Source organism: Haemaphysalis longicornis, unplaced genomic scaffold, assembly GCF_048455015.1.
Source record: "Haemaphysalis longicornis isolate Haplotype H1 unplaced genomic scaffold, Haemaphysalis longicornis Haplotype H1 scaffold_17, whole genome shotgun sequence".
Lineage (NCBI taxonomy): Eukaryota > Metazoa > Arthropoda > Arachnida > Ixodida > Ixodidae > Haemaphysalis > Haemaphysalis longicornis.
In genome coordinates, this window is record NW_027526276.1 from 8004946 (window position 1) to 8021671 (window position 16726).

The 16726-nt window shown below is 47.4% G+C and overlaps 1 protein-coding gene across 6 annotated transcripts in view; it reads right to left on the reverse strand.

The window, feature by feature from the left end:
- Positions 1 to 16726, reverse strand: part of LOC144166412 (uncharacterized) — a 314257-nt gene that overhangs the window by 38228 nt on the left and 259303 nt on the right. For 2 of the 6 annotated variants that reach the window (XM_077695935.1, XM_077695934.1), the window contains exon 1: positions 810 to 922. The exons of the other annotated variants lie outside the window; for them this stretch is intronic. In XM_077695935.1, coding sequence (XP_077552061.1) covers positions 810 to 907 — 98 coding nt within the window. In that variant the 5' untranslated portion in view covers positions 908 to 922. Of the gene's footprint in view, positions 1 to 809; positions 923 to 16726 lie in introns of those variants that run through there. 6 annotated transcript variants of the gene reach the window in all.

Sequence of the window (16726 nt, forward strand, 5' to 3'; positions counted from 1 at the left end):
TTTTCCGCCAGGAGGTGGCGCGGGCAACAGCAGGCGGCGGTTTTCCGCAGTAGATGTAGAATGTCATTTGCTATCGAAAAACCAACCATCAATGATTTTTTTAATAAAGAACTCTGTAAAGATCCCGTGCGTACTTTTTTCCTGTCCTATACTTGCGTAGTGTCTTGGTTTTGTTAAAGAAGTTGACAAGTATGAACATATAAACCGGGCTTAGACATTTACATTTGGCTCTGAGTATATAATACTATTGCGCAATATACATTTTACTTTTGCCGGGTGGCTGAATCGAGTCACAGAGAGACAGACATACATACAGACAGACCAAAAGTCCTGCGTTTCCGCAGCCCAAGAAAGACTATCGTCTTTAAAGCCAGCTCAGCTAGTCGCTGCGAACGTGTGCCGTAATCGCGCTCCAAGCGCTTGCATCTTCTGACTGCAAAGATGCATAGACTTGCGAAGCAGGGTGTTTGTTTGGTATGGTGCTTGAACTACTGAACGTCGTGCGCACGAGGAAACATTTCGACCGTCGCCCCCCGCCGACACAATGACTGCTTGTTCCACGACCGTGTCGGCGACATTCCGAAAGCATGAAGACAGAGGTCCTGATGTGCCGACGACCGAGCACCGACCCGATAAAAATGACTGAATAAAGAGTAACGTTCAACGCCCCATGTTCCGTGAAACGATTAGCTATGCAAATTCTTCTCCCGTCTTCCCACTCACGTTGTCATCGTTTTTTTTTTCGACGTGTCATTTCGCGCACTGTCCCCAGGACGACTACACGGCATGGTAATTCCTTTTCCTCTTACCTATATAGTGGGTGTAGGAAAGCCAAGCTGTATGCTGGGTCCCAGTGGAGTAGCTCGAATGCAAACGCGTTGCTGCCTCGTCCGCGTGGTGCCGACATTTATAAAGCCACTCCGCTATTGCCTGTCACCGGCTGCGCCCTTGCTTCCAACAGCTGTTGTCATCGCGTCAAACAGCAGCGACCTCAGCTTCTGCGGGGGCCCTATTTTTCTTTCATTTCTTTTGTTCGCGACTCATGCTGTATCGTTTATGTTTCCCAGAGTTGTCGTTTTGCGCAGCCATATGAATGTATTAGGCCCTTTTACCGCTGTTTCTCCATCGTACTTTTCGGGAGACCTGTTTTTCCTCCATTGAACAGGTGCTTTGACTTCTGGGGAAGTGCTCTCTCGATTGTCGCCACGGCTCCTCTTGGCGTGTTGTGCATCTCAGCTGTTTACAATGTGTGTGTAAACAAGTTGCTCTTCAAATGCGTTGGCGTATTGCTCATCCAGAAACCTTGTTTATTGTTGCATAAACACGACTTGTTTACCGGTCTCGTCTAGAGCGGTAAACAAGTTACGATTCCGAAAACTGCGCATCTGGCGATCTATTAATTAGTTCACCTGCTCCACCAGCCTTTATATAATGGGAAATTTAATAACAGAATACCAGGAACGTGCATTCAGTAAATTTCCGGTGTGCCTACGTAATTGCGACTGAAGCCTACAACATTCTTATGTTAAGCGCTGTTGTAAGTTGCTGCTTGACGTTTAGCGCTTTGCTTTGCATGATTTCTCGTGTTGACAATGTTGTAATGCAACTGGTTCAAGATTTTGCGTAGTTTTTTTAAATTGGATAGATCGGCTCACATTCCGTCCCTCTAATCACCGCTGTCGTGTAGGTATTGATCGCACTTGGCATATGTCGCTAGAAAGTCTACCTCAAAAGAACGCTTCGCCGCCGCAACTCCATGCTATGTGAGATAAAGCCAGCGTGCTGAAGTTGGCAAAGGCTAGACAGAAGTGCATCGCAAACTCTGCCACCAGCTCGGTAAGGTAAATCTCGCCGCAATACAACCCCGGCCTCGAAAACACTCCACCCACACTCGGAGAGTTTTACCTCGTAAACACTCCCCACACACACACACACACTTCCAGGCGAATGATGAAGGAAAGAAGAAACAGTTCAAGAAAGGCAAGAAGGTCAACCAGGAGGTTCGATTGACTGCCCTATGCATGGGGATGGGGATAGGGAAAATGAAAGGAAAAGAAAGGACCAGTTCTCAATAAAAGCGACAAAATGGAACAAAATCAGAAAAACGCCGGGAGTGGACATGGTACATCCAAAAAACACTAGAGACAAATAAAAAGAGAAAAGGCATCAAACTGGCGAACGATGGATGCCACACGAACGTCCTATGCTGACGAAGAAGCTCCGCGCAAGTACTGCACAATCACTCCGGCAAACGACGCGTGTATTCTTTCGAAATACTCGCACCTATCCATGGTCACACGCGGCTGCGTGCATGCAGCACGTGATGAACAGCGATATCTTAGAGCTGGGTACTTTTCATGCGCTTGTCGCAACAATCCAAAGATAGACAAGCCATGTAGGACAAACCAGCCTCCTGAATCCCCCGCCAGCGCGATGCGCAACGCAGCAGCGCGAAGGTCACCGGCGTTCCCCGTGTTTCCATCGTACTCGGCTGCCTCCAATGGCGTACCACCGCTGCCTCATCCGGCTCTGCGCAAACGAGCACAGAACACGCCTCGCGCCATAGCCGCAGTGTTTTTTCGCCTCGCATTGGCCCGATCGGACCGCGAGCGGTGTATACATTCGCGTCGAAAATAGGCTCCTCTCGCGTGCCGGCCAGGGAAAAACAAGAAACAAGGGGGAATTTGGGGGAAATATCTCGGGGCCGCGCCGGGGCTGCCTCCTTCGCGGCACACTTTATGTTTCCCAGCGCCTATACGTACACACAGCTGGCGGTGCCTTCGGATGTAATAAAAAAGGAGAAACGCAAGCCCGGGCCGAGATTCTTCGGGGGTCTTCCTGGCGGCGTAGGCGCACACGCTATTATAAAGCCCCTAGAGACGCCGCCGCCGCCGCTGCTTCTGCCTCCTTCTTCGAGCCGCGATTGAAGCCGACCAAGCGAGGTTCGCGAGATGAAACCGGCGGGCTGAGTTCTCAGGCAGCGTCGAACTCACCGTCGTACCAGCGTCGCGCGCATCCTCCAATTTGGTGATGGAGCTTCTCGTTCGCTCGCTCGCTCGCTGCCGCTGATGTCGCGGTGTTGTTGTGTGTGTAGTTTTCGTGGTTAGAAATCTGTACTTGTGACCGGCTCTACCTTTGATCCCGATCAATTCCTTTCCGACCGTCCTGCACTTGCGTCTTCTTCGTAGCGTTGCGGTTCGGAGACCCGAGCTTCTGTGCGTTATGTCGAGACTTCTTTCTTTTCGAGAAATTGGGAATGCCGGAGGAGATTCCGCGGTAAGAATTTTGAAAGAAACTCAAAGCCGGGAAAGCGACAAAACGCGCGGGAAAGGAAAATAAGGAAGAAACAAGGGAGAATGAAAAAAAATTGGAAAAAAAGAAGCAAGGAGTAAAGAAATTGAACGAAGAGAGAGACTAGAAACGAACTATGGAACGAAGACAGAGAATAAGGCACAAAGCCTCAACGATTTATTCACTACACCGAGTAGAAAGCTTAGATGAAACTGATACCACAAAACGGCTTCTGGAGTTGCTAGAACACAGCCTTCTAGACGCAACGTTGAATGGAATAGCGCTGAGAGTGTCTTGGGATCAACTTTGGCGGAAGTTTACACACTTTAAAGGAAGCGAACATCCCAGACTTCGTCTGGAAGTAGACCACATACAGTAAGTTGTATAGGAGGTTGCATGAGCCGTTGTGCCGTGAGTGTTACATGATGCGCCACGGCGGTAAACGCGTGGGGTCTGATATCCGGACTAGACTACCAATTTGAATTTTCTCATACCGCTGCTAGGGCTTATACGCGATAGCAGTGACAGGGCCAGTGACCATCCTTTTATGCGCCCGTCCATTAGTTCGTGACCTGAAGGCGAGCTTTCACAACGCCACTCTCCTAGCCCAGTCAGGTGCCGGAATTTCGCATCCTTTCCAAAATCTCTATCTCATGTCTAGGACACCTGATGTCCCTACCCTACGGGGGCTTGCATTTTTACCACACCAACGACCGTTGCGGGAGATAAAGCTTGCCTTAAAATTTTCAAACGAAAGCGGCGTTGTTTTACTGAAACTTGCCCATCAAAACTTGCCGCTTAGCAACTTTTAATGGGTTCATAATTATTGTCACAATGACCGAACAGATTCGTCGATGGGGGAAAATTAGCACTGGATTAACTCGGCTATGTCAGGATATACGTAGCGTGAGCTAAGGTTCAGCAATCCAATCCAATCACATCCAGTCAAGTCCAGTCCAGTCCAGTCCAGTCCAGTCACTGCTTCTCGCGCATGCGCAGCACGGCTCTCTTGGAGCCACGCGAAACGGCTATCAAGCGGCTTCGGCGGAGTGTCACACTTGGCTACTGCACAACGGAGGCGAACAGCTCGGCACGCGCAGGCGCCAGTGCGTCTGCCGCGGCTATGACGTCACTCCTTTGGAATGCGCAGACCGGCGAATGAGCAGACCAATTCTCTACGCACCCCTACTCCAATTGGATTGGATTTCCAATCCAATCCAATACAGTTCAATTTAATCCAATGCTCCTCGCGCTTGCGCAGCACGGCCATTCAGGGTCCAAGCGAAACTGCTCAACCTCGGCCATTGCAGCTTACGCTACAAAATTATCCATGTCCATTATCGACGACGACGAGGGAGTGACTAGCCTGCAGCGAGCGCGGACGCTCTCTTGGCCGCCATGTGCGTAGTGTAAATAGTACGTCGATCGCATTTTTTCGTAAATAGATCGCCTTACCACCAACCATGGATTGTCTAATCTGTTCTGCCGCCGCCACGTAACAATACGAAGCAAGCGCTATCGTTTAACGAAGTGATTTTATTCTAAAATCCTTAAAACTTTCATGTGACGCGCACCTCGTGATTAAACTAGCTTATTCGAAGTCACGATCCGAATTGTCTATTTGTTAGGGTTAGTGAAGTTTGCTTGCGAGCTCATTAGTTCACCCGGTACGCCGAAAATCCGGGGCACCGCTTTGGAAAGAAAAAGCACACAAAGTGGCTCTCGACGCAAAGAGAATAATAGTTAAGTAATTGAGTTGAAAAGAAACTCGTGTGCATTTGGACGTGGACGGAATTCCCAAGGACTGTGGAATGCGCGACGAACAGGTGGATTACTCTTGCTGAGAGAAAGTGGAACAAGTGAGTACGTTGTGCCCAATTAGACCCAAACACGTGCATTAGAGACATGTATTGAGGCTTTCATGGGTAATCTGGGCACGGATGTAATTACAGAAGTACCAATTAGGCGAGCACGACAGTACGCTCCGGATAAATCTAATCTTTTGCACGGAAATCGCAAACACGGACAGTGGTTCAGTCGTAGAGGAAAGATTAAAAAAAAGAGACGCAAAGTGAAGGGGACGATAACGATAATGGGGGGACGCAGTCGACAAATCCATACTAGTGCACTCGTATTCGCGACATCATAAGCATAGATTAGATTCACTGGCAATTTTGTTGCAACAAAAGGAGTTACGGTAAGTTCCGCAGTGCTGCCTCGTCCAATACTGCGCCATCGGAGACAACAGAGCCACTAAAGCCCCGTTAACTATAATCCACAGGTCGTACATTCTCTAAGCCACGCAGGAGTTGCGTCACAGGGCGTTTACACCGAGAAACACCACCGAGGCAGCGTGACAAAATAACCCATCGTCGTGGAATGCATTCAAGAACGCCCTAGGAATGCGAAAATAGCCCGAGCTAAACAACGACAATAATAATAGTAATAAAACAAAGAAGCAACCCCAGCTCTGAGACTTTTGTTGCGTGTCCTAACGAGCGTGGATTGCGTTGCACTTAAAGCTTTCGCAACTCCTCGCGGCGCCAGCAAACGGAAAAACCAGGAGGGGAAGATGGCGAAAGAGCGATTACACGACACAAACCCTCCGAAAAAGTGTTCACCTACGAGGCTCTTTTCGGCGGCTTTTTGTTGCCGGATCTTTTTCAACAAGGTAGTGGGAGACCCGTAACCGGTATACCGTTAGCCAACTACGGATCGTTTCCAGGCCGCTCGTCAGAACGCACGCCAGAGAACTTCGACACAAGCAGGGGATCCTGAGGGAAGTGGCGGCCACTTCCGGAAGGCGAGATGGAGTCGTCTCTTTGCGGCCACTCGAAAGGCACTCAAGGACGAAATGAAGACTTTTTTTCCCGCCGAAAATTGGGCGGTCTTCGAAGCGCGATGTTCACGCGAGGAAGGAAGCCGTCGAAGAGAAGAAATTCGATCAACGTCAGCATCCGGCGTTTAGATCTGCCCACTTGTCTTTGCCTCTCACGAAGCGGTTGGCTCGGACGGAACATCGGTGCTTTTAGTGCGACTTTGCCGGCTCCACCGGATCCATTTCTTGGAGGCTAATCTGAGAATCGTAGGACTTCTTGTTACGCTGTCTCCACACTTCAAAGAAAGCCGGCCTCGCAAGGGACCATCTCCGAAGCGCCACAGTTTCTCGTCAAATGCGCTAACGAAGTGCAACTCACCCCAAACACGAAGGTCGTTTTTTTTAATATTTATTTATTTAGCAATACTGAAAGCCCCAATGTGGGGCCATAGCTGAGCGGTTGGTGCAGCAATAAAAACAACAGCACAACACTGAAGTCATAACACAGAGCAATGCACTTCAAACAACATAAAAAGGTTTCACATGCAAACAAAAGCAAACATTGCTAGTAAGATATCAGTTTTTTTAAATGCCTCAGCACTGGTTCTTTCAATCATTTTGCTATCAAGTTAATTCCATTCTTTGGCAGTGCGCGGAAGACAGGAATACTTTCAAACATTATTTTTGGGCTGGAAAGGAACCACAGTGTTTTTGTGACGTCTGGTAGAGTAACCTGAAGGGAAGTTTAAGGATTCGCCTGTGGTGCTGTTTATTTGACCATTAACTATCTTAAAGAAGAACAACAAACGGGCAATTCTATTCCTTTCTGAAGTTCGTTTAAGTTCGTTCGTTCGTTAAAGTCGGAAGCCTTATAAATCTTATCAAAAGTGAAAAGTCACTGTCGTAGTCGTCGCCTTCGTCAGCGTCAACCCGAATCGCACCAAAATGGCCCCCGCAGTAAACAGGGTATAAAAAATGGCTCAGGTTTGACTTTTCCACACCCTGTTGTCACGAGCGAAAGCAGACTATGCACCAAGTGTTCCGTGAAAGTTTGCCTTGCTCGAGATTCGCCGCCTGGCGTCTAGCTATATTCCATATAAGTTTGGATTTATCCTTTCGCTTGAGCAGAAGTGTCCGCACGGGCAGCCAAGTCAGTGCGTAATATCGAGGAACCAAACGACGGCAAAGCAGCGCTTTCATGTGCGTGCATCGTGTGTTTCTCGAATGTGTTTGTTCTCGCAAACTAAGTCAGCGCGGTATTTAACCCCTCCTGGTCCCGTGGTTCGCTTGCGCTGAACCGCACGCGCTGACTGCTAAGCCGGAGCTGAAGTTTCCCCCTCGCATAGTCACGTGGTACCGCAGCGGCCAAGCGCCGATCAAGAAAGAAAGAAGCAGCTCGCGCACGGGCGGCTGAAGGCGAAAGTGAGGCGATAAATGACCTTGAAAGATGTAGCGTGGTATAGCTGTCGCTTTAAAAACGCCTTTGGATTTGTGTTGAAATAGGATCCGGCTCTCAGAGCCGGAGTGAAGCGACTTACCACTAATACAGTGTATTAGAATGTAGCGGTGTGTCGTGGGGGGGGGGGGGTACCAATGGAGAGCGCGGCTCCCTTTTGCGATGAAAAAATTGTATGCCGCGCCACCGTTCCCCAGAAAAAATATTGTTGCATCCCGCACCGCCTAGACGTTTTTAAATCACATTTATCACTTATTTGACGGGTTTTATAAACTTTTTACTATGAAGTGGGACTATTTGGGCCATTAAATACAGAATAATTTAACAAACAAAACTTTAAAAACCAACTGCTAAGCAGCGGCCCCCACCGGCGCTGCTTACAAGAGGAATTCTTTAGCAGAAATTTTCATCGCTAAAGTGACTCCCTCCCCCCCCCAACTCTCCAATCGGCCCCGAACGATACACCTCTCTCCTTAGGACACTGTGCCGCCACTAAGTCGATACTCAGGGAAACGAAACAAGAGTTAGCCTTTTCATGGTTGGCCTGGCGCATGCCGCCTGACAAATGAACAAGTCGGCGCATGAGTAAAGTAGCCAACCAACCAGGCAAAAGTCTGATCATGGGGAAGGTGTGGCCTGTCAAAGTAATCGCGCCAATAGACGAACAAACGAAAGCGGAGAATAAGCTGCAAGCACGACGCAACCATAAAAACATTCCCACTAACGTGATTGATTGAAAATATTTTTATTCAAAAGAAAAGAAAAAAAGAGGGAGGAAAGAAGGTGGCTATCCCAATTCCGGGATTCCACTGGTCTCCATCGCCGCTTAAGCTCTGTGTAAGAATACGTCTGTGTAGAGAATTGGGTCTGCACATTCGCCGGTCTGTGCATTCAAGAAGAGTGACGTCATGGCCGCGGCAGACGCACTGGTGCCCCGCGTGCCCAGCTGTGCGCCTCCGTTGCGCAGTAGCCAAGTCTGACGCTGCACCGGAGCCGCTTGATAGCCGTTTCGCGTGGCTCCTGGAGAGCCGTGCTGCGCATGCGCGAGGAACATTGACTGGACTGGACTGGACTGGACTAGATTGGATTCAATTGTAAATCGTTTTAGCAGCAGTAAGCATGACAATCAGCTAATCCTAGACAACCAGAAAACCTAAGAATAACCAGCTGAACCTTAGCTCACGCTAATTATATCCCGGCGTAGCCGAACTAAGCCACTGCTAAATTTTGCTTAGCCGTCTTGCGACTTGCTTTAACGGCTGGCTCGCTCTACTTCACAGCGAGGCCGGGTAGCCTAAGAGTAAGATGACTAGACGTTTTCTTGAGTGCACACGTGAAGGTGATCTTCAATGACATGTAGGCGTAGCGCTAATAAAAATACTGCCTCCATGCCAACTATTCCACAAAGATTGCATATATATTTGAGTATGTTTATTAAAGACGATAGTCTTTCCTCGGCTACTTGAACCCAGAAATTTTGGTCTGTCTGTATGTCTGTCCGTCTGTCTGTCTGTGACTCGATTCAACCACCCGGCTAAACTGAAACCATGCCGGCGCAATAGTCTTATATAGTCAAAGCTAAATCTACCCGTCTAAGTCCAGTGTAATGTTCATACCTGTCAACATTGTTGAAGAAGAACAAAACATTACGCAAATATAAGAGAACAAATTAATACAGAAGTGATGTGTGCAGTGTTCCTTTATTAAAAACCGTATATGCTTGACTTTGGCGAAATTAAATACTTCATCAACTCCAGAAAAAAAATTCACTTTGCCGTCGCCTGCTGTCGCCCGCGCCACTATAGCTTCTTGCGGCATTTTAACGAATCAACCGGCAACAGTTACGAAAGGTTCCACGAGATTGGTTCCGCGTTCTGCGTGCAACGCACTTGGAGTAGGGAAACGCGGTTCTATAAACCTTGAAGAAGGGCGCCGCGATTCACGAGCGTATTCGCCGTACGGCAGCGTTGGCATCGAGACACCCTGTTTGGAGCAGTGAAACGCGCGAAATTTAAAATGATTTAAGCAAACCTTTGGCGCCTTTACCTTGAGATTAGCGCGAAGCAAGAGGAACAACATTAGAGGTGATCGGGAAAGCGAAGGAAGGCATTTACTTGGCAGAAGTCAATAAAGACTATCGTCTTTTGACGACATTTGCAACGAAAGAAGCAGATACGCGGCCAATTTTTTTGTTTGTAGAGAAACCGTGACATCAAGCTGAAGCCGTTGTGGAAAAATGGTTCGGTGGTGAACCCCTCCGGTGGTGTAATGACGGGCCATGACGTGTCATTCGACTACGGTTGCTGGATGGGAGGACACGAGGGTTTTGAAGTTCGGGGGTCTACTTTAATAACCGTTAGTAGTGTTGTCACATAGCACTGAAACATTGCAGTTTCCTGGTAAAACATCTGAGGACACATAAGCACTTCTTAGGAGGTGTGAATGTGGAAGCCTCAACTCTGCCGAGTGTCCTTTCGAGTTGTGCTGCACTGTATATGCAGTGTACAGAGGGCAACACTACTGTATTTAATATAACACTGCTTTATCTCTTCTAGCATTTTTCATCCTCTTCCGAAAAAGATTTGAAGGCAACTACTCTGATGTTCTGAATTCCTACCCGCCACTTTTGCCCCGAACGTTTTTAAAGCGAAACTTTGTATGCCCCACTGATGGCGACACGCTTCCGAGCAAAACGCATGGCGGGAAAGCGATGGCTATAATGAAATTCACTGCAGAAAAGCCAACTTTAAACACACAGCAGAGAAGCGATGATAATGATGAAACAAATTCTCTGAACAGGGCAGGACTTTGGCTTTTGGCTTCGGTTGTGTCGGGTTGGACGCTGGCTGTGGACATTAGCTGTTTAGAATATCGGAAATTTGGTGAGTGGATTTTGGACTCCGGCTTTTATTTAGGTTGCACGGGATAAAACGCCTCGTTTAATTCATCCTTCTCTAAAGAAAGGTGCACACGCTTTTTTTGGTAAAATGTTTCTGGACGCAGTTTTTATTGGTAACTAGTTGAAGTTGAAATCGCTGTTAAAGACAACTGTTCTGCGCACGGTATCCGCTTGGACGGCCCCTATAGTCTCCACTGCCACGATTTCGGCCACTGACTATAACAAGATGCTTCAGATTCCATTGCGTTGCGACACGTATTTTTTACAGCGTATTCATTAAACCGTGCGTTAGTGCAGAGTGATATCTATCGAGAACGCATCCCTTCAAGTGGACCCATTTTCACAGCTCTGGGGCGAGCTTTTATTCGTCTGGTGGATTGCGGGTGCCGTTGGGTGAGCTTATCGAATTACGCGAGGCATTCGTCATTTGCCGGTGAAGTACACGACGCGCTCTCTGTGTCTTTCAAAAGTCGTCATCAATGCTCGGCTTCAGCAGGGTGATCTTGAACCCAAGTTTCAGTGAGCGAACACGCCCCGTTGCGTAAAAGGTAGGGGTAGCGTCACTAAGTAAACGCTTTTAGAGTATCCGCAGTCTTTTCTCTTTTCTCAGGATTTTCATTGGTCGGTCGGCCCATCTGAAATTTGTTTACATATGGGCACAGCCATTTTGTTTCTGGGCACCTGTCCTTTATCTCACTTTATCTCTGCTGCGCGGACGCTACAGCAGCCGGTCGCACTCTGCCTGTCACAACCAGAGACAGTTTCGTTGGGAGAGATGGCAACACTGCAAGCCAGAAACAAAATGGCCTCCGGACGCTTCCGGTTGCACGAAGTGAGGGTACTCCTAAGCGTGGCCTATTTGGTGACGCTAGGTAGGGGTTCCCTACGCACTAATCTCCTCGACTCAACTCCCACATGGCTGACACTTTTAAACCGAAAGCGCCACTGCCCTACATCTTTCAAAGTTCTTCATCGCGTGACGTCGCAAGTGACCTTCAGCCGCCGGCTCGCAAGCTGCAACTCATTGCTGAGTCATTCCATGCCAAACGTACCAGCTGTAAAGACGACCATCAGGGATTTCTTCAGCAAAAATTGTGGCTCATGCTTGCATGGCCGACAATGCTTCCTCAATAAATTTTTGTAAAATATTATCTAGATGTCCTTTTATCTCCAGGATTTGAATCAAAGTTAGGTCGGTCAGACAATTCGTAAAAAAAACACACTTTTTTATATAGCCGCCATTTTTTTGTGGACATAATCTCGAGGCCCGGACTTTTTTATGTCGCGTTTAAAAAAAAAAGATGTTTGCTTTTTTTTTGCTCTTGTTACGCCATTCAGAAAATAAGCGATGTTGCGCATTCTCCAACAATTTTTGCAAATACACGCACACACTCTCAGCCGATGAAGCATTTTTTTTTCTAAATTCCACCATTGTAGAGAGCTTGCAAAAAAAAAAACAATATACGACACCGGTAGCAAAGAAGTTTGAAGAAAACATTTGTCATATTTGGAAAAATCTTGTTTACGGTGAATGTTCATCACTCAATTGCGCGTTGTTGTGCTCGTAGTAAAAATATCGAATACAAATATGAAAACCTACATTTTGAAGTGCTAAACCTGCGCACTTTTTTCCTGTGATCACATGGCGTTTTGTGAAACAGCCTATACATATATTGCTGCAGCTGAAGTCGCCTTAGGAAGTCGCAGCCACTACAAACGCAACAAAGAAGTGTCAGAACGAGCCCACTGCAAGCGCAACGCGTTCGAGCTTCGTCTATCAGCGACGTCTGTAAGTGCGTGCAGCTGCCACTTAGCAACTGTTGCGCACAGACTCGCGCCACCTGCGACAGCCGTTCGTGCGGCGTGTAAGTGTCACGACAGGCGGATTAAGCGAGAGATACGCATCGTGTTGCCAACACCTCATATACTACGCGGCTGCGAGGTCACGGCGGCCACGACGGCCGTCCGCTGCCTCAATTACCACACCGCCCGCGAACGTTGCAAGGGCACAGCCCATTGGTGAACGTAGCTACGCTCAAAAGCGGCCGGGTAGCCTCTGTGCGTTAGTTTACGGCGCGGCGGTGTCGTAAAGTGTGTCGACGCAGTGTTTGCCGCTATGCAATGCGTTTAACGTTGTCGTGACACGAAACAGTTTACCAGTGTGCCGGGAAGCTACGGAGTAGCACACACCTGCGAAATGGCCCCTGAATGCGAACGGTAGCGGAAAATTGTACCGTACAAAGCAGCTTCATGTTTTCAGAGAAAGCGGATTATGTGTGGGTGGTTGCCGCGCAGTTCCTACAGGTGTGTAGGTACCGCATCTGACAACGCCGTTTGCTAGCGCCCGGCGCTTTTCTGGGGAAGCCACCAAGTTGTTCCGCTCGGCGTTACAAGATGAAGCAGTTTGTTGTTGTTGGTTTACAGGAGCGGCCATATTTATTTTGCCGTCGCGCTGTGGCGCCTTCACGCTTAACCTCGGCAGACGATGCAAGTACAGACCTTACGTGCACTTGTGCTGCCCCATAGAAATTAAAAGCCATTAAAATTTTCGACACTGAAAGAGTGAGTGCGCGTATGAGGACTTTACTGCGCAGGACCTGCAAAAGGATAGAAACGGAAAAGAAAGAATGAATTTGTAGAGGCCTGCACACACGAGTTTCTCAGGTACAGTCGCGGAAAACTCAAACATGAACACGAAAATATGAAGCAAAACACACACATACAGCGAGATTGCTTTTCGTACAAGTAAAATTGTCGCGTAGCTCCATTACGGTAGCAAAGACTGAAAAGGTGTATTTCCAAATGTACCCCTAGCGAGCGGTTATTTTGTCTCCACTATCTGTCTATTTTGCGAGTGATATGTTCGCGTTCTCATTTGATTTGTCCATGACTGTACGGACGTTCACGTCTGCACGAACGGAACATTCTAACAAAACACTGCCATTGAGAAACTTAAAGAGTTTTTTTTTCTTAACTATTTGATAGTTCGGAGCATTCTTTGTCTTATTGTGCGGCAAAGTCGGGGCAGCAAAACCGCAGGTGAATGACCCGGTGGCTTCGACGCGTTACGTGGCTACTCGGAGCGCAGCCTCCCGGGCTATACACCAGGTGGCGCAAGGTGCTCTAAGGCGCGTGTTATCATCATCATCAGGCGAAAGCATTTCCGCAGGCGTCCCTTCACTGCCGTCGAAGTTCGTGACCTTCGCAACGCAGTGAAGTCCCAGACAACGAGACAGGGTGAGCAAGCGGCCGCGCGGGTAGCTCCGCGAGCTGCAGATAGAGATGGAAGTTTTTATGAAATTTTGAGGGGCGTGAAAGAATTTCATGTTTTTTTTTCAGAAAATAAGAAAAAAAAAGGAAAAAATACCATTCCGCATAAATCTATAAAAAATTCCACATACTTGTTACGGTGACATTCTTGGATGCCTCATTAAACGCGAAACGCGACATTAGTTCCTGGCGGCTACACGAATGGAACCAAATTAGGCCTGCTGTAAAAATAAAATAAGTAAAAAAATGTGCATAGAAACTTATTTGGGTTCGAATGGGACGTGAACGCGGGTCTTCAAGAGCCCCAGCCAAATGTGATAACTATACCCCTAACCCTGTACCGTGCCAGGATGGAACAAGAATTGTGCGGACGTGTGCAGCATGACAGGTGAACGTGGTAGCTCGGCAAACACGATGCAGCAGTGAAAAGGTCTTCGACAATAGCTGACTTTGGTCTTCAAATCCCTTAAGAGAATTAAGTGCCCGATAGATTTTTCCGTTTGAACTGAAAGGAATATAATTGTTACATGCTGCATCACAAAAGTCCGAGCAGAGCTTCCGCTCTCAAAATTTGCACACGATTTCTTCTTTCTTTTGTGTTTATTGCGATAGTACCCCCGTTGGCATAAATACTACGTCACAGGTATAGATTAATCCCGGTTTCACGAAGAAACGCAAGGAGGGAGCGATGATGGGGTCTCCAAATCCACCGATGAAGGTCAAGTGGTCTGCCAGGATGGAGGCCTGTGCCTCGGAGGTGTCTTGATGTCGCCGTTTCCAATGATGGGCAAGTCCACCGCCAATGGTCAGTGTTCGCATCTTCGGCAGGAGCACGCGATTTCACGTCAAGGCATTGATTTCAGAAAGCGTTCCCCTCACCGCAAATTGTTCGCGTCAGAGCACATTTCCTCTCAGAAAGCGTTCCCCTCAATGCAGATTGTTCGCATCACAGCACATTTCCTCTCAGAAGCCAGGTTTGGTTTCTTTCGATATTATCCTGGTTTCAATAAACGAAAAAAAAATGGTTTTCTTTCTAATACTTTTTTTTGCTATTTTCAACCGCCCCAATCTCTAGCTGCCGATACTGCAACAAGGCGAAAAGCAGAGCTAGTGGGGAACACTGCCGTGCTGAGCACAAGGCGGCAACAGAGGCAGCGAGATTCAGCAATAAAGTCAGCAACATTCCGCAGCAACACTAAGCTTGCAAGTGTCAGCGTCGCACTCAGTGACAGGTAATGCTCTCGCATTCACACACCACAACTGCTCAGGGGCCATACAAGCAGTTGTCGCTTGTGTGCAGAGACGCCACGAGGATAAGCCTGCTGTGTTACCTCGTGGAGCATGAAAGGCCAGAGCACGATATTTCCTGGGCTACCAAAACGGAAGAATTTGGTCTGTCTGCGCGTCACTTGATTAAGGTGCCCCTCCAACAGTTGAAGGAACGCATGTACAAGCATATATAGGCAAGACCGCTCAAGAAAATTACTAAAAAATATGGCATTCATCATGCATGTCAACATTATTTAGCAGAAAAATCGTCAGGCATAATCCAGGCAAGACATGCTCAGCGGGATTATTTATTTGAAAAAGACTTCGTGTGGTTTTTTGCAACAGCAAATAATAAAACCCTGGGAGGACAGGCGAGATAAAAGTAAATAATAAAAGATGTCTCATGGAGCTGTTCCAGTAACTATTGAACGAATAGGTTCTGACAGATGGCACGACAGCAATGCGAACGCGGGAATATATGACTTGAGCAGACATCCCTTGCATCTGTTATGGGTGCATCCATAAGGGGAAAATTATCAGCTTGGAGGAAAGAGGAGCGGAGAGGGGGTTAAAAGAAGTGAGGAGGAGAAGGAGACGGAGGAGGAAGCGGAAGAGGCGGAGGAAGAAGAAGAAACTTTTTATTGAGCAAAAAGGGTGACCTATTGGGATAGTGGCCACCTGCAACAAAATATAATCTTCTGACGAAGCTGGCGGATACGCAACCATTTTTTTTATCCCGATAAAATAGAGCTAATCGCACGGCAGGTGCGTGGAAACTTTTTAACGAGCACGATTCATATCATCAGTCATTGATTCACGATAAAGTTCACAAAGGTTAGCGAAAGGATATTGCAATAGCCGACATCCCATACAAACGACAAATGTACGCGTTTACATTCACCGGTACCCGTCATAGGAAAACAGTGTCCGCTGTTTAGCCTTTCCTATTTTATCTTGCGGTCCGGCGTACTCACACATGCGCCCTTTCCGTCCTAACGGCGAAATAAAGGACACCGGGTAGATAACTACGCTCTGCATTCCCAACATAAACTCAGCGTTTCTAATAATGCATGATTTCCAGCGAATTCACTGCAAGACCCTAATTGCGAGCTTCAGAACCACGCGCAACTCACCAATGTCGCAATACACAGGTGTTACGTCGGTTTTCTCCGGCTCCGTAAGATGCTTTGTTCTTTGAACTTGAGCTGCGCATCACGTCGTTGCCGGCGGAGCTGCGATACTTTTTAAAGTCATGTGTATGTAACATCCCAGAGAGATTCAAAGCGTGAGTGTGTGTATATATATATATATATATATATATATATATATATATATATATATATATATATATATATTTACATACAGATAGAGAGAGAGAGAGAAGTGGCAATGGCTTCTGATTGCCACCTGCTGTTGTGATATACGAACGTGGTATGGGTTTTGAAGTGAAGCCTTTCTTATTGTAATACTTGTAACCAAACGACAGCCGTTAGAAACTGATTTATTGCAAAATGTAGGTTTCGACAAACAAGATTTCACACATTTCTTTTCGTAAACAAACGTTAAAACTCGGCTAGCTGTCACGGTCGATGTCTGCCTGGTAACTAAAAATAGACGGCACACGATTACATGAACTCAACGCGGTTATTTATCGCCGTGTTTTCTTGCGGCTTCTCCCTCCTCTGGCACAAACTATTTCATTTCAATTTTCGGCGACGCTTGC